The 26758-nt window shown below is 34.3% G+C and overlaps 4 protein-coding genes and 1 non-coding gene across 6 annotated transcripts; 1 reads left to right on the top strand and 4 right to left on the bottom strand.

The window, feature by feature from the left end:
* Window positions 1-1119: 1119 nt before the first annotated feature.
* On the bottom strand, window positions 1120-2682 carry LOC18055718 (coiled-coil domain-containing protein 9). The gene is made up of 2 exons (XM_006451091.2): window positions 2321-2682; window positions 1120-1627 (listed from the first exon to the last, which is right to left on the bottom strand). Exons 1-2 carry the CDS (start codon window positions 2624-2626, stop codon window positions 1427-1429), a joined length of 507 nt encoding a protein of 168 aa, XP_006451154.1. The 5' UTR covers window positions 2627-2682; the 3' UTR covers window positions 1120-1426.
* An 80-nt stretch (window positions 2683-2762) lies between these two features.
* LOC18055902 lies at window positions 2763-5554 on the bottom strand. 2 transcript variants are annotated; one of them, XM_024178015.1, is made up of 7 exons: window positions 5388-5554; window positions 5245-5314; window positions 5039-5144; window positions 4557-4655; window positions 4405-4476; window positions 4131-4277; window positions 2763-4022 (listed from the first exon to the last, which is right to left on the bottom strand). In XM_024178015.1, exons 1-7 carry the CDS (start codon window positions 5521-5523, stop codon window positions 3060-3062), a joined length of 1593 nt encoding a protein of 530 aa, XP_024033783.1. In that variant the 5' UTR covers window positions 5524-5554; the 3' UTR covers window positions 2763-3059. The 2 variants fall into 2 exon arrangements, with proteins under 2 accessions (XP_024033783.1, XP_024033782.1); XM_024178014.1 differs by having other exon boundaries at window positions 3035-4022; window positions 4345-4476.
* A 94-nt stretch (window positions 5555-5648) lies between these two features.
* TRNAL-AAG lies at window positions 5649-5729 on the bottom strand. Its single transcript has one exon. It is a non-coding gene; the product is annotated as a tRNA-Leu (tRNA).
* A 1618-nt stretch (window positions 5730-7347) lies between these two features.
* On the bottom strand, window positions 7348-7926 carry LOC112095585 (L10-interacting MYB domain-containing protein-like). The gene has a single exon (XM_024177689.1). It carries the CDS (start codon window positions 7924-7926, stop codon window positions 7348-7350), a length of 579 nt encoding a protein of 192 aa, XP_024033457.1.
* Window positions 7927-19676: 11750 nt separating this feature from the next.
* On the top strand, window positions 19677-25335 carry LOC18055901 (kinesin-like protein KIN-13B). Its single transcript, XM_006451089.2, has 12 exons — window positions 19677-20256; window positions 20348-20521; window positions 20885-21055; window positions 21391-21498; window positions 21820-21897; window positions 21981-22062; window positions 22691-22850; window positions 22947-23249; window positions 23476-23694; window positions 23795-24287; window positions 24384-24449; window positions 24527-25335. The coding sequence occupies exons 1-12, from the start codon at window positions 20140-20142 to the stop codon at window positions 24704-24706; spliced, it is 2151 nt and encodes a 716-aa protein (XP_006451152.1). The 5' UTR covers window positions 19677-20139; the 3' UTR covers window positions 24707-25335.
* Window positions 25336-26758: the final 1423 nt, after the last annotated feature.

Genomic DNA, 26758 nt, shown 5'->3' with positions numbered 1-26758 from the left:
TAGCAAATGAAGCTGATAAAATGTACTGAAGAGTCATCACACAAACGAATGCATGTACGTACCATGGCTGATGGCTCTGCTTTGGGTGAACTGAATTTAAGACCGAGAAATGTGTAGGAGATGTAATTCTTTCTTTTACCTGAAGCAGCCTACCAATGCCAATCTCCACCTGACTGTCAGACCTAACCGTCCATGCAAGTCTTACAACACGCTAGCTACTAGCTAACATTGTGTACTTTGCTTCTTTCTTTCTTTGCCTGAAATGTTTCTTTTCAATATTTCTAGAAACAGATGATTTTTAGCTAGACTTAATATATTACTTAACAATTATCTTATATCCGTATGGGCTATTCATCATTTGAATGTTGGTTTACTTTAATTAACCTTCCTTCCATTGAAATTTGAAAAAGAAATGATCAAAACTTTGCTCAGTCGTCTCTTAGTTGAATAATCGAAATAGGTTACAGTTTGCTCTAAACATAGTGACCGCACGGATACCAATTAGTCTCATCTGAAGCAGGGGGCAGGCACTTTAGAGAGCAGAAAGAGAATATCCATTAGATGCTTAATTTATTGCTACGCTGTGGGCAAATAAGACTCTGGCTAGCAAATGCTTCTAGCGGGCTCCATGTGCCACCTTATAAGAAAATGGAATTTACTCATGCAACAAATTGGTGCGACCAACAATAATCTTGCTGTTAATAGATGAACACTCAAGACGAAGTTGACATAATTTCATAGTTTGTCTGGCCAAATACAGATTCAGGAGGCAAGAACGTTAAAGGTTAATTTTGAATTATCCCTCAAGAAATGATAATTTTCAAGATAGGATAATTTTTCATTTATATTAATTTGAAAATATCTTGAAAATTATCGAGAAAAATAATTCAACGTTTACCCGGTGGTTAATAGAAACAATATTCTCGTACTCAAGTTAATGACAGAATTATACATCATAGAATATGGAATTCTGAACTCAATAGAATTAGCTAAAAGACTGTATCATATACATTCTGAAAAGTTGAGGAATCTATAAAAGCAAGGTGGTCTTTCTAGTGTTGATAATAGAATTAGCTAAAGGACAACCAATTGACAAGAGAACAAATTAGAAGCTCGAGGGGAATAAATTATCGGGCTACATCTCATTTCAAAAATACTCGCTCAAGCAACCAATCTCATATTACTTGAAAAAGAGAATACTCTGCCAAAATGGAAATAAAAGCCTACATATAATAATCCTGCAAGAAGTTCCAAAGGAGAGATTTCAATATCCTTTCAACTGGATAAGGAGGAACATCACCTTCGACAACATTCAAGTGGCAAAAATATCGGGCCATCCCCTTTTCTACACTAAGCACACATGATGATTATTAACACACTCTCCAGCTTAGTGAACTCAAAGTATAGCCCTGCTACTGACGTAACACTACTGAGAATTGGAATTCCCTGATTCTTCCTTGTCGGGATCTTCCTTATCGGGATTTTCCTCCTCTTCCTCTTTCTTTTCTTCCTCTTCCTCGTCTTCTTCTGGAGGATCGCACGGCAATGGCGGCGGTAATGGTGTTTTCATTGGACTGAATTGGGGGAATATATCAGGTCTACGGGCAGGCTTAGGTTTCTCCCACTCCTGCCACATAGAGATAAACAGATATCATTTACCACCTCCAGCTCTTACAATTGACACATATCAAAAAATTAAATCCACTAGAAACAATTTTCAAATAACCAAACATCTAGGAAATACAATTCATATTGATAATTATTCATTTAATTCAAAACAAAAGCTAAAAAGCTTGAATCCTCTACCAAGCACTCTATAACCGAAAGCAAAGAGCACATTCAAAGCACTTTTAGATAAGATTTCAAACAAAAAAACTTCCTATTAAAGCACTTGGGTGCCTATTTTGTATAAACATCTAACAAAAATTTCCAAAAAACAATTTGAGGTAGTCATTTTAATTATATTAAAAATTTAAAAAAAAGAAGAATTTTGAAAGCAACTATCAGAAACCCCTAGACAATAAAAAAAGACGAGCAGTTTTTATCTGCAAGCTCTTTTAACGAGCCAAAAGCAATCTCAAAAACTGGAAGTTTCAATCACATGGTGCGCTTGGACAAAAATTACAGTCTCTATATGTTTATAATTCTAGTGACCAATACAGAAGATTATAAATCGAATCAGGGATAATCAAATTACATAACAACAAAACTCAAGCTTGATTAACAATATTAGAAAAATAAATCAAAAGATTAAACAAATAAATAAATACATGAATAAGAAGCTGAATCTCGAAAAGTAGAATTAAAACGAATAGCTTACGATGGGGAAGTCGAGAGGACTACGGCGAGTCAATTTCTCTTCCTCGGGAGCCATACGCACCACCTGCCTCTTCGCTCTCTGATTATATCTAATCACACGGGTAAAGCCGAACTGCGGCACCACCAGCGTCTGCGCAATCCGATTATTCGGAATCAAACGGTTTGAACTGAAATTCGGCACCGATTCCATCGAGCAGCTGCAGCTGTGGCTCGTTGAAGCCGATGACGATGTCATTTTGGCCGCGTGCGGAGGAGCAAATGCTAGGGTTTTCGATGTCGATGCCGTAGATAGACAAAACGATGCCATGAGCTCTTCGACCGCCTCTTATTACCAAACAGCACGGAAACGGAAGAGCTCGCGTTATTATTATCCGCGTGAAATGTGGGCCGTGCCGGGCCTGGATCGGTTCGGCTTTTAGCAAGCCCGCTGAGTTTGCGGACGCGATGCTTTTGGGCCCACTTTTAATGAATGGTGGGTAGCTTTAGACTTTGGGTGGATGTAAAAGGCTCGTTTTATTTTCATCACTTCATGACCAACATATAGTAAGCATTTGTTGTCTTTAGCTATGCACCATTCAGCATGCCATGAGAAATATGCTTGCAATTGTGGGAAACGAAACGAAACGAAACGAAACGAAATTATCCAAGGGGCACAAGCTATTTAGATAGAAGTGAATAAACTTGGTAATGAAAGTTAAAACACAATTCACAAAATAGAGCTGTTAGAAACTATCCCAGTTTCATGCTTTAGCTCTCCAGTTCCCCTTGCGCTTCCGTGCCAACAACTTTAACCTCAAAGCTCCATCCATTTCCTCCTCACTGTCTTCACTATCTAGAACAACTATTGCTTCAGGAATTGGTGATCCTTCTATTTTTTGTTGCTCATCACGATCTGGATTATACTGCTTGACATTACATCGGTGGTCTTGGCTCAAGGGCAAGGACATACCATCCATGGAGAGGTTCTCAGGGTGTGGAAGCTGACAGTTGTTATAGTTGTCTCCCTGCAACTGTCTCAGAGGACCAAGTGTCAGTTTTCGCCCAATCCCATTCTTTCTGTAAGAGTTTTGGGGGCTTGAGACCGGCACTTTGTGAATTGGGACAACGTTCTCCTTGTTATCCTTTTCCTGTCCCTGAGATGAGCCTTTAGATCCCAGTGAAAGCTTCTTGCCAACTGAGGATATCCTCTTACATGTTGCATCAGTTGAGACATTTCCCATTTTCTTAACACAATCCTTGTGAGGCTGTAGTTCGTTGCTATCAACAGGCAGGGAAACTGATGAAGCCCCATCTGACACATTAGAATTGGACTGGAAGAGCAATACTTGGGACTCAGCAAGCAGTTTCTTGTTATCACCATCACTTGTTGGGAAAGAGTTGATAGATGCCCTTTTCTGGTTAAACTGACTAGGCTGCTGTGAACTTGTGCTTAGGTTACCATTCATTGGATCACTGGTTTGATGAAGATGATGCTTTTGCCGACTACAGATGTCATGCTGCAGCATGGCCGACCCTGGATAATCCATGGAGATAGCTGGAGATTGATTTGCCACAAGATTCTCATTTTCATGGCCATTTCTCTCCTGAATTTGACAAGACGACTCCAGTGATAGCTTCCGCCTAGTTCCACATAGTTTCGCTTGTCTCAAATTGCATTCATCTAGAGTGTTGTTTACTTCCTTTTGTTTTCCTTTAGCTTCCATCTGTTTTCAGATACAGCAAGGTAGGTCAGCAAGAGCATTGGTAGCATCCTTTCTTGTCCTTTTAAACTCTTCTGCTATCTAAAGCAGAAATAAAAGGTTATTATGTACCTCATTCACCTCCACATCATTGCCCAGACTTTGGATTGAGCTTGAAGAATCTAGTGACAGCTTCCAATTGATAAGACAAGGCTTCTTATGAGTAGAAACAGTTTCATTTATTTCAAGTCTTGACTCCTGAGATCCTCCAATTCCTGTCTGCAGCAAGAAACTTCAGAATCAAGAAAAAGTCATATTTTAAGGAATGATATTAAGGCAAATACACCACACTTGAATATGAGCTTTGAACGCCTTGAATGTTGCAACTATTCCCACCAGTTTCTACCTTGGCATATTTCTCAGTCATAGATCTTGCTTTTAAGTCAAAAGCTTGTCTGTTATATTTGTACTCCTGGCTCTGCAACACACATAAAATATGTCAAAGGGACCTCTTCATTGACCACTGTTGCCCTGTTAATCTCTGCAGACAACACTTACCGCTTCACACATTAGACCATCATCAGGATTTGGTTCACTCAATAACAACCCAATGCTAGTAAGCACAGTTGAAATGTTCAGCGATGGTTGCCATGCCCCCTGTTTGTGAAATGAAGTGAGCCTTGTCATAAATTATAGTTATGAAAGAAATAAAAGCACAACCTCATGACTGATGATGTTACAAAAGATCAATCAAGTTTGTCATGCTAAAACAAAACGGTCCAGCACAAGAGTAGGAGTCACAGAACAGAATCTAGATGGTGAGCTGCAATAGGTTGGTTGTTCACAAAAAAATATCCCCAGATATATGAAAATTAACTGTCAAAAAAAGCATCCCAAATTATCCTAATTAAATACTCAGATACCACAAGTCACACATCAAAGATATTCTGAATGACATTGCAAAGTACCCTAAAATATGAACAAGAATTGGACCATAAATTATAATTGAATAAAGTCCTATTCACAACAATGAGACACACCTTCGGAGGAAGATTGAGAATGTCAAGGCAAATTCGACCTCCATTGTCAATGTTCGGGTGGTAAATTGGTGTGGCGAAGGTGACACTCGGAGGCTGAAAAGGGTACCTATATAAATATGCCAAAAATAAAACAATTTTCAGGAAAGGAAATCAGAAACAATCTTATCACCATTATTAAAGAAAAGATTATCACTTAATATTAACACCTTTCAGGTATTTGGATTTTGACCTCGAAAACCCCTTTAGCATATACAGTCCCCTCAGGGCCTTCAATCTCTGCAACAACAAAATTAGAAATAATTATAGTAGAAGAACAAATTTGGGTCAAAAAGAAAAGAGAGAAACTAACGCGCATGGATCGTAGACAGTGAAGAGAAGTCGGAATCGGAGGAGAGGAAGGGAAACGAAGCGCCGGGAGGCGGGTCGGTGAGGAGAAGTTTCAGCTCCTTTTGCATTCTCAGGTTCAGCCTCGCGGCTTGAGCCATTTTTGCTTACTTTCGTTTTCGCGTCGTTCGCCAATTTATTGCAATTCGAAGATTTGAGGGATTTAAAAAGGCGCGGCCTACGAAATTTATATTAAAATATTGTTTTTTTAAAAAATATGAATTTTTGTTGAGAGTGGGATTTGAACCCACGCCCTTTCGGACCAGAACCTTAATCTGGCGCCTTAGACCAACTCGGCCATCTCAACCTATGATGAATCCTACAATTTATATCAAATAATTTTTAATCATTTTTTTTTTTTAAAAAAAGAACTGATCATTATAACTAAGAGTTCAATATTGCAAATGATTAGCAATGCAGTGAGTGAAATTTGGAAGTACTGAAATTACAGTGGCGTAATTCCCATTCTTTAACAGATTCGTTTTTAAGGTTTTTTTAAAAAATAATAATTAAAAAAAAACTCAATTTAAAATTAATGATGTGTAAAAATCAATTGTTGACCAAAGTCAAGCCGAGTGATCCACTGGTCTACGGGCCAAGGTATGTACGACTGAGGGGGACTCGAAATACCACTTTTTGGGACTTTATTTGTGGTGTAGGAGGAGTTTGGCGTGGAATAAAAAGAGTAAGGTGGCATTTTTTTTAATCTAAAATCTGAAAAAAATTAGAATTAGTATAAATTTTAAATATATTTGAATGTATAAATCTGAATGATATGTGTATTTTTTTTAATCGTTAAAAATAAATATAAAGTTATTTTTTTACTTAAAAGGTCTAAAAATTAACATTTTTATAATTGTGACCCTACAAATTATAAATGTAAAATAAATACTAAACATCTCAAATAATATAAATAACATAATATATTATCATAATATAAATCATGTTTAATTGAATAAATCCTTTAATATTCTAAATCAGTACGTGTTAACCAATTTTATTGCAGTTTATAATGTTTTTACATGAAAAATATTCGTAAAAAATTATGAAGACAAATAATGCTAATTTGAAGAAAACAAAAGGATAAAATAATAATAGTTTATCGCTATATTTTCACAAGTTTTAGAAATGGGTAATAATACTAGTTAGTAAATTCTATTTAGGTGAGGATGAAAATTAATTATTTAGATAGAGATATTTTAGATGATATCTTTTAATTGTATCATTCAGACTTTTTAGATTAAAAAAACTAAAAAAAATAGCTTAATAACTTAATGACTAAAGGCTTTTTATTAAATTAAAAAAATAAACGAACTTAATGATTTAACTGATTGAAATTATGTTAATTAAATCATTAAGTAAAAAAAAAGAAAAAAAAAAACAACCCCTAAGTCTCCTAAATAAAGTCCAAGTTACAATGTTACATAACATAGCCCAATAGCCCACAACTACATTCACTTGAAAGACACACACACACACAATTCTTTTAGTATCCATTTAATCTTATTGAAATGATTACAATGTTACATAACATAGCCCAATAGACACACACACACAATTCTTGTATCATTTTGAGAGTTTGGAGTTGTGTTTCTTTTCTCTACTGCATCAATGAGACGATCAAGCTACCATGACAGTTTTGCAGCACCTCCTACTTTGTTTCCTTTTACAGCCACTCTTTTACCTTTGATTCACTTACTATCATTAGACACAATATACTCATCAGAGTCAGCAGTACTCTCAACACGAAGAATTGTGTGTGTGTGTCTCTTATTGAAATGCTTACAATGTTACATAACATAGCCCAGTAGACACACACACACACACACAATTCTTGTATCATTTTGAGAGTTTGGAGTTGTTGTGCTTCTTTTCTCTACTGCATTAATGAGACGATCAAACTACCTTGACAGTTTTGCAGCACCTCATACTTTGTTCCCTTTTATAGCCACTCTTTTACCTTTGATTCCCTTACTATCATTAGACACAATATACTCATAAGAGTCAGCAGTACTCTCAACACGAAGAGATTCAGATGCATCATTACTCTCTAAAGGAAAACCAAATGAGGGAACCCAAACATGCTCACCCGTAGCCACAGTGTTCATGAACATTAAATATAATTTTTTCTCCAACTCTAGATCAATACCATTTTTCTGAAATCTATTGAATTGCATATTTTCCTTTATCTTCTTTTCCCACCATTCCTCACTTGCATCAACTGTCCTCAACATATGATTCCACCCTAAACCAGTTTCCTTGCCAATCAAATTCTTCCACAATTTCCAATCAGTTCTAAGAGAATCCCATTTATTTTTCATTTGAGTTCTGTTGTAATCTAATCCAGTTTCTTTAATGAACTCCTTAATCAAATTTTCATATCCATGGGAAGTTAAATGAGTCCCAGGACGATGTCCAATATCCACCTCTTTAATGCATAAGTCACAAAATACATCTAAAGTCTGGGGGTTCCAGGTAGCCTTACTAGTTGAGCTACTAGACATAATTTCATACACTTAAACCTAGAAAAAAAAATATTTCTTTGTCAAACAACAATATAGGAAAAATAAGAATATAGAGGTTGAGAAAATTACTAAAATCTTGTTATGGATGGTGGAAGGAAAAATAATTCGATATTAAAAAAAATGGCAAACCAGAACAAGTTACTTTACTTGTTACCTTACTTTACTTAAAATACTTTTAATCAAACACTTAGTTTACTTGAAATACTTTTCCAACAAACAATAATGATCATAGCACACGATACAAATAACTGAAATACATCTAAAGTATGAGTTTTGTCATGATACAAATAACTGAAAACTCAAATAAAAAATACAGGATTTGAGGCAAATGAACACAACCAGATAATAAAAATCATAAACTCAAACTTTGAGAAAACAACCTATACCACTCATAAGTGCATACTATATATTACAAATTCCACAGATAAATATAAACGAAATTGAAACTTGTTAAAATATCAGGGCATGAACTCTGCTCAAATAAGTTTGAGATGGATTTTTATTAGGGGAATTTCATCAAACATGGGCTGTCCGTGTCTACAAAAAGCAATTACAAAAATAAAAACTATAATAAAAATAGTGGTTACAAGCAAATAAATTACGCATGACCCATCACCCATCAATTTATTCTAAACAAAAGCCCCCAACAAATTATGAACAAAAAGGAAGAAAATGAAAAATTGCATGCAATAGAAAAAGGAGCACTAAAAAACAAACAACAAGTAAAGGAAAACGCACCACTGACAGAGGCGTATGAGAGTGGCCGGTGTCGGAATTGCGTCGATGAGAATTATCGGTGTCGAAATCGCATCAAGAACTGCTACAGTCGGAATCGTGCTGATTAAAATGGGTGTTTAGGATTTGTTTCACAAAAAAAATTGATATGAAATGAAGAGGATAAAATTGAAATTGAATAAGATGTAAGGCTAATTTAGTAATTTAACCTACGGCTGGGAAAAAAAATCTGCTGAGCTGCAAAAACTCAGTTACAAGTGTTACCGAACAATTTAGTGGTTGGGTTTTGGCAGCCGAGCTACCTTACAACACTCCCAAATGAGCTCAAGTTACAATGTTACATATCATAGCCCAATAGCCCACAACTACATAAAAGCTTCTTCTTTCACACACACACACACAATTCTTTTAGTATCCATATAACCGCATTGAAATGATTATTAATATATCTTCCAAAATTACGTCTTAACTTTCCAGCAAGCTCTGGCTTTTGGCGTATAATCTCATTCACAAAATCAACATGCCCAATACATAATTAATGGATCTTGTTGAAACAATTCTAATGAGGTAGGCATACTCCTTTTTAATGTTGCTTCATAAAGCATACTTTTCATTGTTTCCATATCTTGTGCTATTGATCTTTGTTTACTGTGTGGGAAATTTTGCTTGCATAAATTAAAGACCAGCAGCTTGACATTCATATATGGAGATCCTGTTGAAACAATTAAAAGAATAATCTATTTTATTCTTAATTGTTTTTTTTTTGAAACTAGTATTCCACTCAATTCTAAAACTAGATAACTTTCGATACAACTGTCATAACATAATAGGTCGTGGTATTATTGGACATTGAATTTATAACATAAAGAATAATATATTTTATTACTGAATATTGAATTTATACTGGACAATAGCTGGCATAACATAATAGGCTGGGAATGATGGAATGTTAAAAAATTAATGCATGAGTGAATAACATTTCATATTGCAACAAACTTCATGTGTTTTCATTTTTTTACTCTTTTATTAAATGACGTTTCATATTTCAACAATGAATCCAATTACTTGTGCAACTATTTCATTATTCCCCCTTTTTTTATGAACAATGCAGAATGAAATTCAAAAGATTATTTCTAATCATGAATCTACTTTGAGAGTGGAGTCTGAATTCGGCCAGCTGGTAGTTTGAATTATCTCATTATAATTTTGGGTAATCAGTTATATATTTGATCTAAAGATATGGATAATAACAAAGAGGAGTTTGACCAGCTTGTTTGTGTAACATATGTTTTGATGCATAATTATTATTTGATGTTTATCCATAAAGAGCCTTGTATGAATTCTACTCAAACAGGACATAAATGGTTGATAGAAATACTTGGTGGAAATGTAAGCAGGTGCTTTAACATGTTTCGAATTAACAGTGATGTATTTTTAAGATTATGCACCGACTTAAAAGGTAATTATGGGTTAAAGAGTTCAAGGAGAACATGTGGCCTTGAGATGTTAGGAATGTTTTTGTATACAATAGGGCAAAGTGTAGGAAATCGGTCAACAATGGAGTGGTTCCAACATTCTAGTGAGACTGTGAGTAGATATTTTGACAAGGTATTAGATAGTGTGTGTTGTATGTCCGTAGATTTGATAAAATCGTTGGATCCTGACTTTATTACCACTCCCAAAGAGATATATGAAGATTTAAAATGGGTAATTTTTATTTTCCTCCCTTGAGCTTTAGGTCTTTTGCACTTAGATGGCCAAAATTCATTTATTAGTAAAAACCCCCTTATGTAATGCAAACAGTAGATCTCATATGGTTAGTTATGGGCAATTTAGTAATTTAATTTGACAAGCATAACTTTTACACATTTTGGTTGACATGAGCCCAGTGAATTGTCAAATCATTGTGAAAAAATCGTGTCTTGTGATCATTCATATAAATAAAAAATTGTAAAAAATAAAAGCTTAAAACTTTTTCTCTTTTCTCTGAAACTAAATGTTTCTTTTTCATGAAGCTCAGACGAAAGCTCTGTTGAGAAGGTAAAAAATTTTTAATTTCTAGCAAAGCAGTATTTATTACTTGTGTGAAGTGAAGAAGAAACACCAAATCTGTATTATGTCCCGCTCTGAATTTCGCCGATGCTCGAAAGATTTGAATTGCTATGTTGAAATTAATAATAGGTTAGTTTTGAATAAATTTTTTTTTTTTGGGCTCCATTTAGAGCGTATTGATATTATGGTGAGTTGTTTATAAATGTCAAGTTTGTGCTTCATTCTTTGTTCATTGACACATCTTTGATAATGTTTATGGAACTGTGAAATATAAAATCGAGAATAAATTTTCCAATGTCATTTTGGGTATTTTGCAAGCATATGGTTTCAGGTTATGTTACGGTAGATTATGCATTTGATTTATGCCCTGTAATATTCATGATGTACTTTTTAAAGTGAGTTTTAATAGGCCTGAAATATGTATGAAAGTATAAATAATTTTTTTTTGTTTGTCTTAATGACAGTTATACATAGCTAAAAAACTGAAGTTTAAAACACTTGATCATTATTTTTAATTGCATAATGTAATATATGCCTCAATAGTCGTTAATTAGATAATTGATAAAATTTTATTTCGACAACTTGAAATGTTTCCATTTAGAATGATTAGTCTCTTTAAGTTAGTTAGATGTTGTTGAATATGTATAGTCTTGTTATGTACTAAATTTGTTGGCATCAAATAGATGATATGCTGCATTTTTGTATTACTACCAGTCAACTACATTTTGCATTTTCTATTTGCTAAATTTTAGCTTTTTCTTTAACATTAATAGCATTTATTTATGTTGTTTTATTGCATTTGAAGGGGTATAATGGTAATATTGTGGTTGTTATAGTTTTCACGCCAAATGTATAGCATGTTCAGTCTGAAAATCTAATTGGGGGTATTTCAGTCTTTTTGAATTCAATTAACAGTCAACTACAAAATTAACTGACGGTAGGGGGGTCTTTACTAATAAATGGATCTTGGCCATCTAAGTGCAAAAAGTCCAAAGCTCAGAGGAGGAAAGTAAAAATTACCCGATTTAAAATATATGCCTTACTTTAAGATAATTGATAAAACTAATTTAATTTATTATTTTTATTTTACAAACCTAACCACTTCATAAAATAGTTAATGTATATATGCTTGTGATACTCTCAAGATTGTATTGGTGCTATTGATGGTGTTCATATACTTGCCTCAATATCTTCGGAGGATCAAATTCCATTTATAGGTAGAAAAGGGACACCAACTCAGAATGTAATGGCTGTATGTAGCTTTGATATGCAATTCATATTTGCAGTGGCTGGTTGGGAAGGCAGTGCCCATGATGCAAGGGTATTTCAAACAACTATTACGAATCCTGCATTCAATTTTCCAAACCCTCCTCCAAGTTTGTGTTTCTATTTTTTTTTTATATACTTATTCAATTGATTAGATTGTGTTATTTATTTTTGTTATTTATTTTTATTTTTAGGAAAATATTATTTAGTAAATGCATGATTTCCTGAGTTATGTGGGTACTTAGGACCATGTAAGGGTGAAAGATATCACCTTCTTGAATTTCGTAGAGGTAGCCAACCAATGGATTATAAAGAATTATTCAACTACAAGCACTCTTCCTTGAGAAGTGTTATTGAGCGTACTTTTGGGGTTTAGAAGAATACATGGAAGATTTTATGAAATACGCTAAGCTATCCATTCAAGAAGCAGGTGAAAAAAGTTATTGCTACCATGGCCTTACATAATTATATTAGAAGATATTCACAAAATCATGATCATTTTGATGAAATAATGGATGAGTCAAGTCATAGTATTAGTGAAAGTTATGAAACAATTGATGATACAGCTCAAGATATAATAATCTTGAGAGATGGCATTGCTGCGAGTTTAATGGAGGTACAACAATAGAAATATTTATACGAATTTTGTAATTAATTACATTTTAATTTGATTATGTTTTATGTTTATGAATTTGTAAAATTTAAAGCTTGATTTGTAAAGTTTATTGGTATGCGATGTCAAATGCATGTAAATTAATTTTCTATAATTTATTTAAGGTAAACGTTGTGACTACTGTATTTTCAAGGTATTTTATTCTATTGGTGAACACTATGAGACAGTCAAAATTTATTAATTTTTATTGATTAAATTTAATGTTCAGGCTATTAGTATAAGAAATTTCACAATAAAATAAAAAGATTGTGTAATTTTCAAGGTATGTTATTATCACATTTTAATTTTAATTTGTACAATAATAAATTGTAATTTTATGTCAATATAATAATTCGAAGTATGAAAAATAATTTGATTTGTTAACAATTAAAAATAATGTTATTTAAAATTAATTATTACAAATATTCATCCACTCTACAACTATTAAAATTTACCAAACACCATCAGTAGCTGCAGCTTAAAAATTACAACACTTTTACCAAACACCATCAGCAGCTTAAAAGGTACAGCACCTTTACCAAACACCATCACCTTCCACTCCACAGCAGCTGTAACTTAAAAACTATAGCACCTCACTTTCAAACACACTATTTAGCTCGTACATAAAAATAATGTAACTTGAGCTAAAAATAGAACAAAGTTAAAATAACCATTATTATCACATATCTAATCTCCTCTTAAAACCCCTATTTCATGTTTACACTTTTACCCTCAATTGTAATTACATAAAGAAGAAGTATAAACAAAAGTACAATCTATTTTATCGTTCCACCATTCTTTTGACAACTTAATTGCTTGTTGTTTTCACATAAAATACAAATAAAATAAAAATTAGTAAATAAAACCAGTAAGAGAAATTCATAGTAATTTCTTAGAATTAACCATTATACCACTATTTTAAAATTTAGACGTATGGATGGAGTTTTAGAGAAAAGATCAAATAGGTGTCCTACTCATTACGTGAATCGTAGGGGTAGCATTGTTATTTCCCTTTTATTTTAAGAATCACTAATTAAAGGAAAAATTGTATTTTATAAGTAAACTAATAAATCAACTAATGAAAGTGATCAACATGTCGTAGGTTCTTATTTTTAAAAAGTTCATGTCGTGAAGTGTTACCTTATAGTGATTCATGAAGTGATTTATTATTTTGCAATACTTGCCATAGTGAAAGAATTACAAATTTAAGTTTCGTTGGATGAAAACATAATTTTACCCCAACAATGTTAGTGTGACATCATCATTAGATCAACAACAATGACATAAATATAGTAAACTGCAACTTTTATAAAGTTAATATAGTGAAGTGTTATCTTTTCAATAATTTGTGTAGTGGTTTATTATTTCGCAATATTTGACGTAATGAAAATATAATAACTGATAACTCTATAAAATGAGAGTTATCATGACACTTTTAGACTTAAATCAATATTGTTTAGAGAGTAAATGATGTGTTTCTATTGCATTTTTGTTACATTTTGCATAAACATTCATTTTAGTTTAGTTTTAATAAATTTTGTTTGATTTAGAATAATTCGTGCTTAGATTGTGTGCATAATTGTAGGTGTCCAAAAGCTTGTATTTCAAGGAAGGAATGCTAATGCAATAAGCTTACAAAAATGAAGAAAGAACATGGCTACAAAAGAATTGAAACAAATCTGGAACAATGTAGTTGCTGTAGCAATCCTGGAACAACGACATAGAAAATTTAGCGTGGGATACTTGCAGAATCGCGATCTGTAGTTTTTTAATTTGACGTATGCGCGCCCTAGGTTTCTGTTTACCTTAATTTTCAATTATAAAAGGAGCACGTATTATATGGAAGGGAGGCGGGGAATTAACATCAAAGAAATCAAGAGAAAAATGAGGAAGAAGCAGAATTCAAGAGAGAACAAGTTTGTACCATTGAAGAAATCTGCAGAACTATTTGGATTCAATTTTCATCATTCTTTACTTGTCTCCTTACTTATTCTCTGATTGAAACGATGTATTTCATGGCTGATATTTTGCTATTAGTTTTTCTTTTACAAGTTATGAACTAAATTTGATTGTAGTTGAGTGACAAACAATTTTAATGGGTTCTTGACTGTTCTTATGAGTTGCTGCAAGATTGCTGTAGCATTTTGCTCTAATAGCTTATATTACAATCATTATTTCGGTTGATCTCTCATTTAATGGTTCAAGTTAAGAGAGAGCCGCAAAAGAGCTTGTCTTAGTGAAAATTATTAAAGTAATACTTGATCTTAATTTAAGTTTCCTGGATTGAGTTTAACTTGAGTCCCAAAAGGGCCACACTTAAGTTAAGATTTGTGAAGACTAGATATAAGGATTCACCTTGTAGGGTAGAGAGAGTGTATGTTCATAATGTCATATCTTAGGTGAAATAACAACTGGTCATTGTTAAGTTGCATAAGGGTATGAGAAGTCCAACAAGCGACAGTTGAGGATGCAAAATAATTATGCCCAGTGCTGTAGGAATTGCTGCAGCAACTGGTGCTAGTTTGTACAAAACAGTCAGCCCATGAAGAGAGTTTGATCATTCAACTACCTTATTCTTATTAAATTCTTTTTGCGCAATTAATCTAATTTACTTTATTACTGCAGTTATTTTATTATAGTGTTAATTTCATTAGTTAATCAACTTTAATTAGATTTTTCTTTAGATAGAAGGAAGTTTGCACTATCATGATTGCTGTAGCATTTCTAGTAACATCAATCCATGTGAAGACGATCTTGAATATTTATCACTTTATTACTTGTTGTGTACACTTGCACATTGACATCAATAGCAATTGAGTTAAAATATCCAACAATAACCCTAAGAAAAAAAATTTGAACATGTCTATAACTATCTTAACTTGATATCTAAACATGGCATAAACGTTATTTTACTGTAAACATGCTTATTTTATCGAAGTGATTATTCTATTATGATAAGTGCAATTTTAACCTAAATTCTGGCTTAAAATTTTGACACATTCGTACTCAATTACCCATAATATCTCATGTGATTTAATAAAAAAATATTTGACATAAAAAATAACATTAATTATTGTCAACTCATGTTTTTTTCCCCAAAAAAAGAGAGTAGTAACTCAATCCACCTAACCATTAAAAAAGTCAATCAAATCGAACTCAACTCAAATCATGCAACCGTGGGTTGGGCTATTTCTAAGGGCACAACTTACTTTGAGTTTTCGAAATGTCCTTTTCTAGTGTTTTCAAAATCAAAATAATAAAAAAATTAATAAATTTAGATTAATTAAACATAAAATGTAAATAATAACATCCATATAATTTTGTAGTCTAAGTCCAAAACATCACTAACATATAGTTCTTTAACAAATATTAAAATTAAAAGTTTAAAAGTCTCAAAAATCAAATTAAATGTTGATGCCGAAATCCAGTCGAGTCGGTTAACGATTTGGTACTAGACCTCTGCGTCAGCATTCAATAACTTTGGTGGGGAAACGGCTTGCCAAACATCAAGAACACCCTGTGACCACTACGAAATAACTTGAGAAAACCTGAAATCACAAAGAACGGTAAGCAGCGTTAGAAGTTTTTCCTGCGATAACCCTCTGATACTTAAGTTAGTTTATTGGTTTTACCAAAAAATAAAATATATAAATAAATAGTTTCAGATTTTTTTGTAAAGATGGAAGAAGACTCTTTAACAATGAAAAGAGTAAAAGATATTATAGAGAGAGAAAAATTCCACACATGCTTTGGGTTTTTTAGTACTTTTATAGGCATCTGGAATTATCGTACCATCGTCAAGGCATTGGCATTACTAGGTTGAATGCGTCGCTTGAATCATGAGTTAATGCACTCGTTACAGAGTAGTTATTAAGCTATAATTATAGTAGTTGCGTGTGCATGGACGTTATGCTCGACTTTTCAGAAGGAACTCATCAATTAAACTTAATTGGGTCTTGGATCGACCTGGTTCTAGTCTCCTCAAACTCATCTGCTCATGGTCTTGAAATTACATCCTGGTCGAGGTGGTCTACTCAAGGCCACTGGAATTTTCTTTTGGTTGAGGTGATGTTCTCGAGGTAAACAAATAATCTCTTGGTCAATGTGATTTGTTCGAGGTTATCAAAATTACCACATGGTCGAGATGATCTGTTCAAGGTCAATAGAATTTTCTCCTAATAGCCTATCAACTATTTGCTCACTCTTTATTTTAAGGAGATCGTGGTCACCATATTTTATTCCCCAAACACTAGTCCCTTAGTTTCTAATGTTGAGAGTAAAACGAATCAACACTGAAAACTATAAAGTTTATAATTTTTTACAAACTTAAACCTTAAGCAACTTTATTTTGTTTCCTCTACTGATCATACCATAGGTGAGCAGATATTGTCAGTTTAAAGTTTTATGTCTTATCTAAGGCAAGTTTCAAAGCTTTTAACCTTTTACTGACTTAAGCAATTTGAAGTCACTCTTATCAGTTTAAGGTTTTATGCCTTGCCTAGAATAGGCTCTAAGGCTTCTAACCTTGTACTGACTTAAGCAACTTTAAACAACCCTTGTCATTTTTAGGTTTATATCTTACCTAGAGCAGGTTTAGAGCCTTTTAATTTTTTACTGACTCTCTTTGCTTTTTTAATGCCTTATAAAATATTAATGAATTTATCTATAAACTTTGCTTGGCTTCTCAATGCTAGCCTACATCTCTCCTTTCATAACTTGCTCTCACATTGAGCAACTTTTAAGAAATCAAGTTAATTAAGTTATACCATCAGTCCTAATATGAGCATAATCAATTTAATAAATATAAGTTATCCTCATTTCACATGGCAGGACTTAGAGAAATAATTAATTTTTCATGAAAAAATTACTTGTAAATCAAAATATAACTTCTAACCTGTTTTGATTCCTATAAACGTATGCTTTCAATGTGCTCTCATTTGAGTTTTTTACTTCAAATCCTTAACTATGGATCTGCTTTGCAAACTTCACAAGCGGCATTCCATTTAGCCTTGATCGGCTTCCTCATTTGAGCAAGTTCATCCATGTATGCACCGCAATATTCTGCCTTCGCTTCGGCCAGATAAAAAATGATAGAGATAACAAGTCGGCTTTTCGTACCATTCCCCACAGACGGCGCCAAATGGTGATGCCGAAATCCAGTTGAGTCGGTTGGCGACTTGGTGCCAAACCTCTGCGTCAGTATTAAATTTGTTTGGTGGGGAAGCAACTTGCTAAACATTAAGAACACCCTGCGACCACTACGAAATAACCTGAGAAAACCTGAAATCACAAAGAACAGTAAGAGACGATGTAGCACCTGAACATGTATGTCGTACCATCTTCAATGCGTTGGCGTTATTGAGTTAAAAGTGTCGCTTGAATCATGAGTTAATACGCCCGTTTCAGAGTAGTTATTGAGCTGCAATTATAGTAGCTGGGCGTGCATGGACGTTATGCCCAACTTTTTGGAAGGAACTCGTTAGTTGAACTTAATTGAGGCCTTTGGACTGACCTATTTCTGGTCTCCTCAAACCCATCTGCTCGAGGTCACTAGAATTAACTCCTGGTCTTGGTGGTTTACTCATGGTCTCGAGAATTACATCGTGGTCTAAGTGGTTTGCTTAAGGCCACCGGAATTTCCTTCTGGTCGAGGTGATGTCCTCGAGGTAACCAAATAATCTTTTGGTCGAAGTGATTTGTTCAAAGTCATCAAAATTTTCACCTAGTTGAGATGATTTGTTCAAGGTCACTAGAATTTTCTCCTAGTAGCCTATCAATTATTTGCTCATTTTTTATTTTGAGGAGATTGCGGTCACCCTATTTTATTCCCCAAACAATAAACATTAACAACCCATGATTCCTAAGACTTGATATTACAAAACTAAATTAAAAATTATAACACAAACAATTCATAAAGAAAAACAAATTATAAGTTCAAAGTCAAACTCAAACACAAAAGATTAAGTAGCAAATAGAAGTAGCTTTAGAAGCTTCAATCTTTTTTTTTTCCCCCTTTTTAGAGAAGTTCAAAGTTAAGCACAAAACGTTAAGCATAAAAAACAGTAGCCGCAACAACAAAAATAGCAACATAAATAGCAAAAACAACAACAATACAAGTTGAAATTTATCAAAAAGATTTATGACTATGGGTTTACGGGTTATGAATTTACCTACCCAATCTAACCTATAAAAAATAGTGCGAATTGCACAAGATAGTGCCGCTCTTAATATTAAAATCCGACTGATAAAAAAGAAATGAAAGAAATTTTATTGGGTGATAAGATGTTGATTTAATTGCTTTTAAAGTGAAGTCGCATTATGAAATTCTAATAGAGTGATCGACGTTCTTTTTAACTCCAACTTCTCACTCCAATACCTAAAGATATTTTTCAAAAATCAAGAAAATGAAACGGAAAATAGAAAATGTAAGAAGGTGAAGTGAAGTTTATTATTATTATCATAGGTATGTATAAAGTAAAAAATAATAATTTCTATTCTATTAAAAGCGTCATACGGATTCAACCGCGCATTGGGTCATGCTTTTATAGACGAGCCGACAAAGGCAACAACCCCGTTTGAATTCTAACTTTCCCTCCTTCGTTGCCTCATGCATCCCCCTAACACGTAACAACGCGATCTTATCGCTTAAAATCTTGAACATCCTACGTGGACCGTCCAAAATCCAAACCATGCTCACAACTCATGACGCTCTTAAGTTTTTAAATATTGGCAAGTGGGCTCCACGACAATGATGAGATGACCATCCACGGTAGAGAACAAAGACAGCATGATCAATCACCGTATCCGCGATTCACTCAAGTAGGCCATGCACCAAGCGACGTGATGACCAACAACAGCAACAATTGACTCGGACTCTGTTCAAGACCGCTTTGACACCCCACCAAACCAAACAACCCACCCACGGGCGCGCGTGCACACGCAGACGGCACCTCATCCTCGATCAAACACACGCGCCCTCACACGCTCGCCTTGGTCCACTGTTAAAGTAAAAACAAACCATCGAGCCCAAGCAAGGAGACAACCAGACAAGCTCACAAGCGCACTCCCGCGTTCCATTCCCTTCGCCCGGCCACATAAAACAAGTGGGCCACCATCACGCGGTGCCTTACCTCTTCATTAACGTGGTAGACACGCGCGAGTTTTCTTCCTTAACCGTGCTACTGTTTAAACTTTAATAAAACACCTCGAGAGTTGCCCGGTCTTCCTTTTCAAAGTTTCAAAATCATTTCTCTTCGCACTCTCTGCTTAAAAAATATAAAACAAATAAAGCTTCGTCATTCAGGCTTCAAATATCTGTTTAATTTCTTCATTTTTATCTATTAGTAAGAAGTTTTTTTTTTTTTAAAAAAAAGAAAAGGTCTTGAAGCATCGGTGTGTATTGCACGGCCGGCAGATTTTGTTTGCGTTTAATAAACAGATTGAAACTGATAAGCTAGTCTGATCGGGAGAGATACAGCGAGAGAAAAATGAACGTGGTTGGAAGACAGGTGTCGAGATCTAATACGGCGGCGCATCACCAGCGTCAATACTCTGATAACTTCCTCGACTCATCCTTTAGTTCGAAATGGCTGCAATCTTCTAATGTTCGTTTGTTCGATCTTTTAGCTCATCTTATTTTTTATTTTTTGGTTTTGACAGTCGAACTTTGACTAAACGGTTCGTTTTAACGTACAGGACTTCGGATTCTATGGAGGAAGAACAAGCAGGAAGTCACCGGACCCAACGACGCCGCCGGTTACCTCGCGCTCGTCGAGTATGAGGAAGAATGCGGACGACCACGTGTCTCCAAGTGAGCTCAGCCCTGGCTTGCTGGATCTACATTCTTTTGATACTGAGCTTTTACCCGAGGTCAGCGCTTAGCATTGACTTCTTAATGTGCTTGCACTAATTGACTGTTTTGACATTGTTGATTGATTTTTATGAATAATATTATAAATTATCATGTTTTGAGATAAGTTTATGATGTCTTGAAATGAAACATTTAAATTTCTGATTGCGATAATGAGTTTGAAGCTTAAATACTTCGGTTGTATGTGTACATCTTTTTCCTTTTAATCAATGGTGATCAAGTCAAGTCATCATCGTTGACTAAAGAGTGAAAGAATTACCCCATATTGGATCTCTTAATTCTATTTAATGGTAAACATGAATTGGCCGAGAGGTCTACATTTATATTATTTGTCTACTGATACTCATTATTTCCATTCCTAGATGTCGTTTACTAGAGCTCCAGTTCTCGGTAAAAGTTTTGACGACTCCGAACCATATATGTCTACCAGCAAACTCACAAATCGAATACGGGGCGTGCCGGAGAATAGCCTACTTAAAAGTTTCTCAGGGGATAAAGAAAGGGCTAACAATGTTGCTAAGATCAAAGTCGTGGTATGTTTCTTGATGCCATGTCAATTCTTCTCTTAATCTTTACCTTTAGTGTACTTTGGCATGTTTCTTGATGCCATGTCAATTCTTCTCTTAATCTTTACCATTATTGTACTTTGGCTTTAAGAAAATGCTAAGCTGGCTCTAATCAATCACAGATAGTTATAAGTTGTGGATGCAACAATGTCACAGTAGCATTTCTTAGTGAAAGTGAAAGAAAGTGTTTAAATTTGAAGTTCAGAAAACAAATGAGCTACAAGTAAATCTGAAGGTTGCCTGCTGTCTTTTGTTTCTTTATAATTCATTAGTAAAAATTCTAGTGGTAATATCAAATGCAGGTGCGCAAGAGGCCCTTAAACAAAAAGGAAATAGCTAAGAAAGAGGAAGACATTATCACCATACAACCGCATTCCAATTATCTCACAGTTCATGAAACTAAATTGAAGGTAAGAACCCAGTGAATCATTCTTCTAGCATTTCTATCAGATTTCAGATGAACATTCTTTTCTGGCAATGGGTGCTGAAGTTTGGCTAAATGTAAATGAATTGGTGATATTCTTCATGAATAGAAGATGTTCACCAAAGCATTCAAAAATGCATTTGACATAGTATTCTACCCTAGCTCTAATACACCCTTTCCAAGTTTTCTTTTGAAAATTATACCCATATTCACTATCTCTCTCAGCTGTATAATTCTATTGTTATTAGATATTTATGTCCTTCAGTTGCCTTTTTTTCCTCAATGTCCAGTTTACTGCTCTCTGCAGGTTGACTTGACAGAGTACGTTGAGAGACATGAATTTGTTTTTGATGCTGTGCTGAATGAAGATGTTACAAATGAGGAGGTGAGTAAATGATTAGATGGCTAACACCACATTGATGGTACAAATTAAACTTAATTCACTGAATTTTTTTCTTTCTATTGCAGGTGTATTCGGAGACTGTGGAACCCATAGTCCCCCTAATTTTCCATAGAACTAAAGCGACCTGTTTTGCATATGGGCAAACAGGCAAGTGGGTGCCTTGACTGGCTTGTTGTTGGACATCTGTATGAAAGGAGGATAATTATTTCCACTTATTAGTGTGATAATTGTTTTGTGGTGCTATTTGAAAATATTTCTCAGTATGGATAACATTTTACTTGGAATTTTATACATCCATGTGAAAGAGAATTCGAGAGGTATTAAACGGATAACAGACTTTTCTGAATTTAAGTGAATGGACTTTTAGTATTTGTTTCATTGTTTTCCCTTTGGTAAAGCTAGCTCAGGATATGCCTTTTAACATATTGTTGTAAATTTAAATAAAATGGTTTCTATTGCTTCTTTTGGAAATGGCTACATACAGAGAATTTGTAAATATATTCTTGAAAAAAATTTCAATTTTCTGACACAAATGCTTGCTCACTCGTCAGTCTCACATCTATTTATTCTCCTTGAAATGAAAGCGCATTTTTTTTTCTGGATAGAAATGTTTGCGCATGCTTGACATATGGTTTGGTGGTAGTCCTTCATATTTTTCAATTAAATGAAGATAGAAGATATATTTATCATCTTGTGAGATTTTTTTTTAATTTTTAAATTAATTTTCATTGAAATATTGTTAATAATCTTGAGTTATCTACTTTTGCTTGTTCAGGGAGTGGAAAGACTTATACAATGCAACCGTTGCCCTTAAAAGCGTCCCACGATATTCTAAGATTAATGCACCAGATGCATCGGAGCCAAGGATTCCAATTGTATGTCAGTTTCTTTGAGATATATGGAGGGAAGGTATTCGATCTCCTAAATGATAGAAAGTAAGTTCCTTCAGCATGTGGGCTTTTGATAAAATACAAAAAGAGAAGCGAAACGCAGTCATGTTTATATTCCTGCCTGGTATTTTCATTCTGTAGGAAGCTTTGCATGAGGGAGGATGGGAAACAACAGGTATGCATAGTGGGTTTGCAAGAATACAGAGTGTCAAATGTTGATACTATCAGGGAGTTGATTGAGAAAGGAAACGCCACGAGAAGCACTGGTACAACTGGCGCAAACGAAGAGTCTTCCCGATCACATGCTATACTTCAGCTTGCCATCAAGAGATCAGCTGATGGTTCTGATTCAAAGCTTGCTCGACTTGTAGGAAAACTGTCTTTCATAGATCTTGCTGGGAGTGAGCGAGGGGCAGATACTACTGACAATGACAAACAGACAAGGTATTGCTGAGTAGGCATTAATCATTCCCTTCTCTGAAAACTTAAGCAGTTTCATATTTATTGTCCTTCAAATGAATAGCTCCATGCATTACATGGAGTCCTGTGGTCCCCCTTAGAGATTTTCCATCCCAGAATGTGCTAGTACTTTGGAATATTATTTGAGTACCAACTTATACAAAACCTGTGGAATTCAATGAATAGTTTGCTCTATTTTAATTTTTTGCAGAATGGAAGGTGCAGAAATTAATAAAAGCTTACTAGCTTTGAAAGAATGTATTAGAGCTCTAGACAATGATCAGGGTCACATACCTTTTAGAGGAAGTAAACTGACTGAAGTTCTCAGAGATTCATTTGTTGGTGACTCACGCACAGTTATGATATCATGTATCTCACCAAGCTCAGGTTCATGTGAACATACTATCAACACACTGCGATATGCTGACAGGTATTTGTTTCTTCAACCTGTGCTAACTTTCGTCTTCCATACGGGGTGGAGTGTGTAATTTCATTTTCACTTGTATTATTCTGATGGATGTGTATTCCAGGGTGAAGAGTCTGTCAAAAGGGAACATTTCTAAAAGGGATCCATTATCTTCGTCGTCTAACCTCAGAGACTCAACTGCATTTCCCGTATCATCAGTTGTACCAACTAAATTAACATCTGAGGATAATGTGAATGATGTTCCTCATGAAAAGAGCAGGTTTGGATGGGCCAAACAAACTGAGAGAGATCCATCCCCTCCGAGAGTGAATCGTATTCCTAGTGGAAGGGCTGAGGGAAATTTGGCTCCATATCCAGAATATTACAAGGGTCAGAGAGGTGGTCAATATGATGTTACCGAAGACGATTATGATTACTCTGAAGAGACCTATGAACAAGAGAAAACATCATGGACAAATGATGCGAAGTTGGAGACTTATCAAATGTCAGCTTCAGAGGATATGCGGAAAATTGATGCTGTGAAGAAAAGGAGGGATCTTTCTTCCTTTGAGGCAAACGACTCTCATTCAGATGATGATCTTAATGCCCTCTTGAAGGTGATAATATTTTCAGATGTCTAATGTTGCCTTTGCCTCTCTGGTCTGTCATTCAATGGCCAGCTGTACTTTATCTACAATTTTTTTTTTTTTTAGGAAGAGGAGGATCTTGTGTCAGCTCATCGTAAACAAGTAGAGGAGACTATGGACGTAGTTCGAGAGGTAAGCAAAAATCCTGGCTTGTCTAATTTTGCTTGTCTGCCATTGCCTGACTTGGTAAGGTTGTTCATTTTATGCAGGAAATGAATTTGTTAGTTGAAGCTGACCAACCTGGCAATCAATTAGACATTTATATCTGTAAATTAAATGCCCTTCTTTCAAAAAAGGCAGCTGGAATTGTGCAACTGCAGACACGATTGGCTCAATTTCAGAGGCATCTGAATGAATATAATGTTTTAGCATCATCTTCCATTAAATAAAGGGTAGTGGTGACAAAGCCATCTTATGTTGATAATGGCTCATCAGCTGGTATGAATTGGAATTCTGCAGTTGATGGATGACAATATCTTTCGTTGGAGGTTTCATCTTTGGTATGCGATCAGTTCACATTTGTTACTGGTGGATGTTGCTTTCTCCAGTGGGTATTCTGAGTAATTTGCTATTATGACTTGGGAATTAGCAGGGAACATGCTTTGTAAAATCTCTGCGGCAATTTAATCAGAAGAGATCTCCTGTTTGGTTTGTTGAGTTTGATTTTATAGAGCTGTAAATTTCATGTGAAAGTGGCGTTCTCTCCTTGAGACCTGCCTGCTTAAGGCTTCATGTGGACTGCAGAGTTCAGAAACATGCGCTTTGCATTTGTACTAATTGGTATGCTATTTTTATAGCTTTATCATTCCTCATTATTGTTGTTCATATTCAATTTGGTATTTCCTGAACTGCAATAGGCGCTTGCCCAACTTATATAACATTTTGTGATATTCCAATTGAAGATTGTATAAATTCATTCTCCACCAATACTTGTACTAGAAACCAAGAAGAAGATGTGAAGTGGTTTGTGAGCCAAGAAGACAATGACTATTTAGTGATGAAAGTTGGGTTCATGTGCTATGATGTTCATCGGCTGAACTTTTTAAAATTCGAGGTTTTTTCTTTCTTTTTGATCGTAGATAGAATTTTGTCATTTGATATAAAATTTTGGATCAATAACATGACAAATGCTATCGTACAACCGCTGTACATTACAACGGTCATAAAATTTTTGTTGTTGACCACAAATTTGTTGAGAATGCCAAATAAAACGGCATTAAAGGAAGTTTTCAAATGCATAATCCGCACTTGTCAAATGGATGATGTACACTTGTTAAAGATACAATTTGTGTTGAATAGATCGACACATTTTCTTTTGTAATTACATATGTAATTTTTAAAAAAATATATAGCCTTTACATTTATAAATAACGCTTAGTGTATAATATTTTATTGAAGAAATGAAAACAAATTTCTTCAAAATTATCCTTAACTGAGATAAAGATTTTTGTTACGATTCTCAAGTGTAATGCCAGGACCACCGAAGTATAACAAACATGTGAAGTGTAAGGAAGACGAGTAAGTGATCGACAACGATAAATTTATGACTGTTGGGACATATAATAGCTGTAAGGAAGACAAATGTCATGAAAAATATGAGACGATTTATTATCGTACATCACCCGCAAAGAGTGAAAGTCAGAAGTAGATATCCAAAGGCTGAACGATTACAAAATCTTTTTTGAAATTTAAGTCCAATGTAAGGCTAGTTTTTAGGAGTCAAAAGTCTTATTTGGGTTTATTTTTCTTTATCTTAGAAAGTTTTCGTTCTTTTAGTCATGTTTGTCATCTCAAATTTTTTTTTTTACCATTTGAGTTTATTTAAGTAGCATTCTAGATAATCTACAACAGATAGGTTTTAATCTCAATTATTCATTGAATTGATTGGGGTATCCTCGAAGACAAAAAGTAATATACGACACGTTCGATGTCATCAACGTGATTTATTTATATCTATTAGAATGATTTAAACATGTCGACAAGATGATTTATCTATCAAATACTGGAACAATTTATACGTGTCAATAAGATAATTTATCTAATTTATATATTAGAACGATTTAGATATGTTTTGGCATTTGGCAAAGTGTGTGTGTTCCATCACCGAAAGTAGGAAATGATAAATTATTCAATTTTGAGAAATTATGGTGGCTAACTTGATAGGAATGACAATTAGGTTGCATTTGAATATCAAAATTTATACGTGGCACAAAATTTTTAAAAGTTCTAGTGAGATTAGAAGAGAATTATTATATGTTTTAATAACACTTAAAACAATAACACTTAAGAAGGATGAATACCTAAAAGATTGTTTCTATCGAAATATATTAAACCCTAATTGAAAATTACAGCTTTGTCAACAACATAAACTTAGATTAGGGATCAGGATTAATAAAATTAAAAACAAACAAACAACAAAATTTTTGAGCCGCTGATATTTG

Source organism: Citrus clementina, unplaced genomic scaffold (genome assembly GCF_000493195.1).
Source record: "Citrus clementina cultivar Clemenules unplaced genomic scaffold, Citrus_clementina_v1.0 scaffold_1, whole genome shotgun sequence".
Lineage (NCBI taxonomy): Eukaryota > Viridiplantae > Streptophyta > Magnoliopsida > Sapindales > Rutaceae > Citrus > Citrus x clementina.
This window is presented reverse-complemented; position numbering and strand designations above follow the sequence as displayed.

Excerpts from the sequence above, each read along its gene's own strand:
- LOC18055718 (XM_006451091.2), bottom strand. The coding sequence starts at position 2,626 with ATGGCATCGTTTTGTCTATCTACGGCATCGACATCGAAAACCCTAGCA. Across the intron at positions 1,628-2,320 it reads GTCCTCTCGACTTCCCCATC|GAGTGGGAGAAACCTAAGCC; the intron begins GTAAGCTATTCG and ends TCTATGTGGCAG.
- LOC18055902 (XM_024178014.1), bottom strand. The coding sequence starts at position 5,523 with ATGGCTCAAGCCGCGAGGCTGAACCTGAGAATGCAAAAGGAGCTGAAA. Across the intron at positions 5,145-5,244 it reads AAAATCCAAATACCTGAAAG|GTACCCTTTTCAGCCTCCGA; the intron begins GTGTTAATATTA and ends ATATTTATATAG. Across the intron at positions 4,023-4,130 it reads ATGATGTGGAGGTGAATGAG|ATGGAAGCTAAAGGAAAACA; the intron begins GTACATAATAAC and ends ATCTGAAAACAG.
- LOC112095585 (XM_024177689.1), bottom strand. The coding sequence starts at position 7,926 with ATGTCTAGTAGCTCAACTAGTAAGGCTACCTGGAACCCCCAGACTTTA.
- LOC18055901 (XM_006451089.2), top strand. The coding sequence starts at position 20,140 with ATGAACGTGGTTGGAAGACAGGTGTCGAGATCTAATACGGCGGCGCAT. Across the intron at positions 20,257-20,347 it reads AATGGCTGCAATCTTCTAAT|GACTTCGGATTCTATGGAGG; the intron begins GTTCGTTTGTTC and ends TTTAACGTACAG. Across the intron at positions 20,522-20,884 it reads ATACTGAGCTTTTACCCGAG|ATGTCGTTTACTAGAGCTCC; the intron begins GTCAGCGCTTAG and ends TTCCATTCCTAG.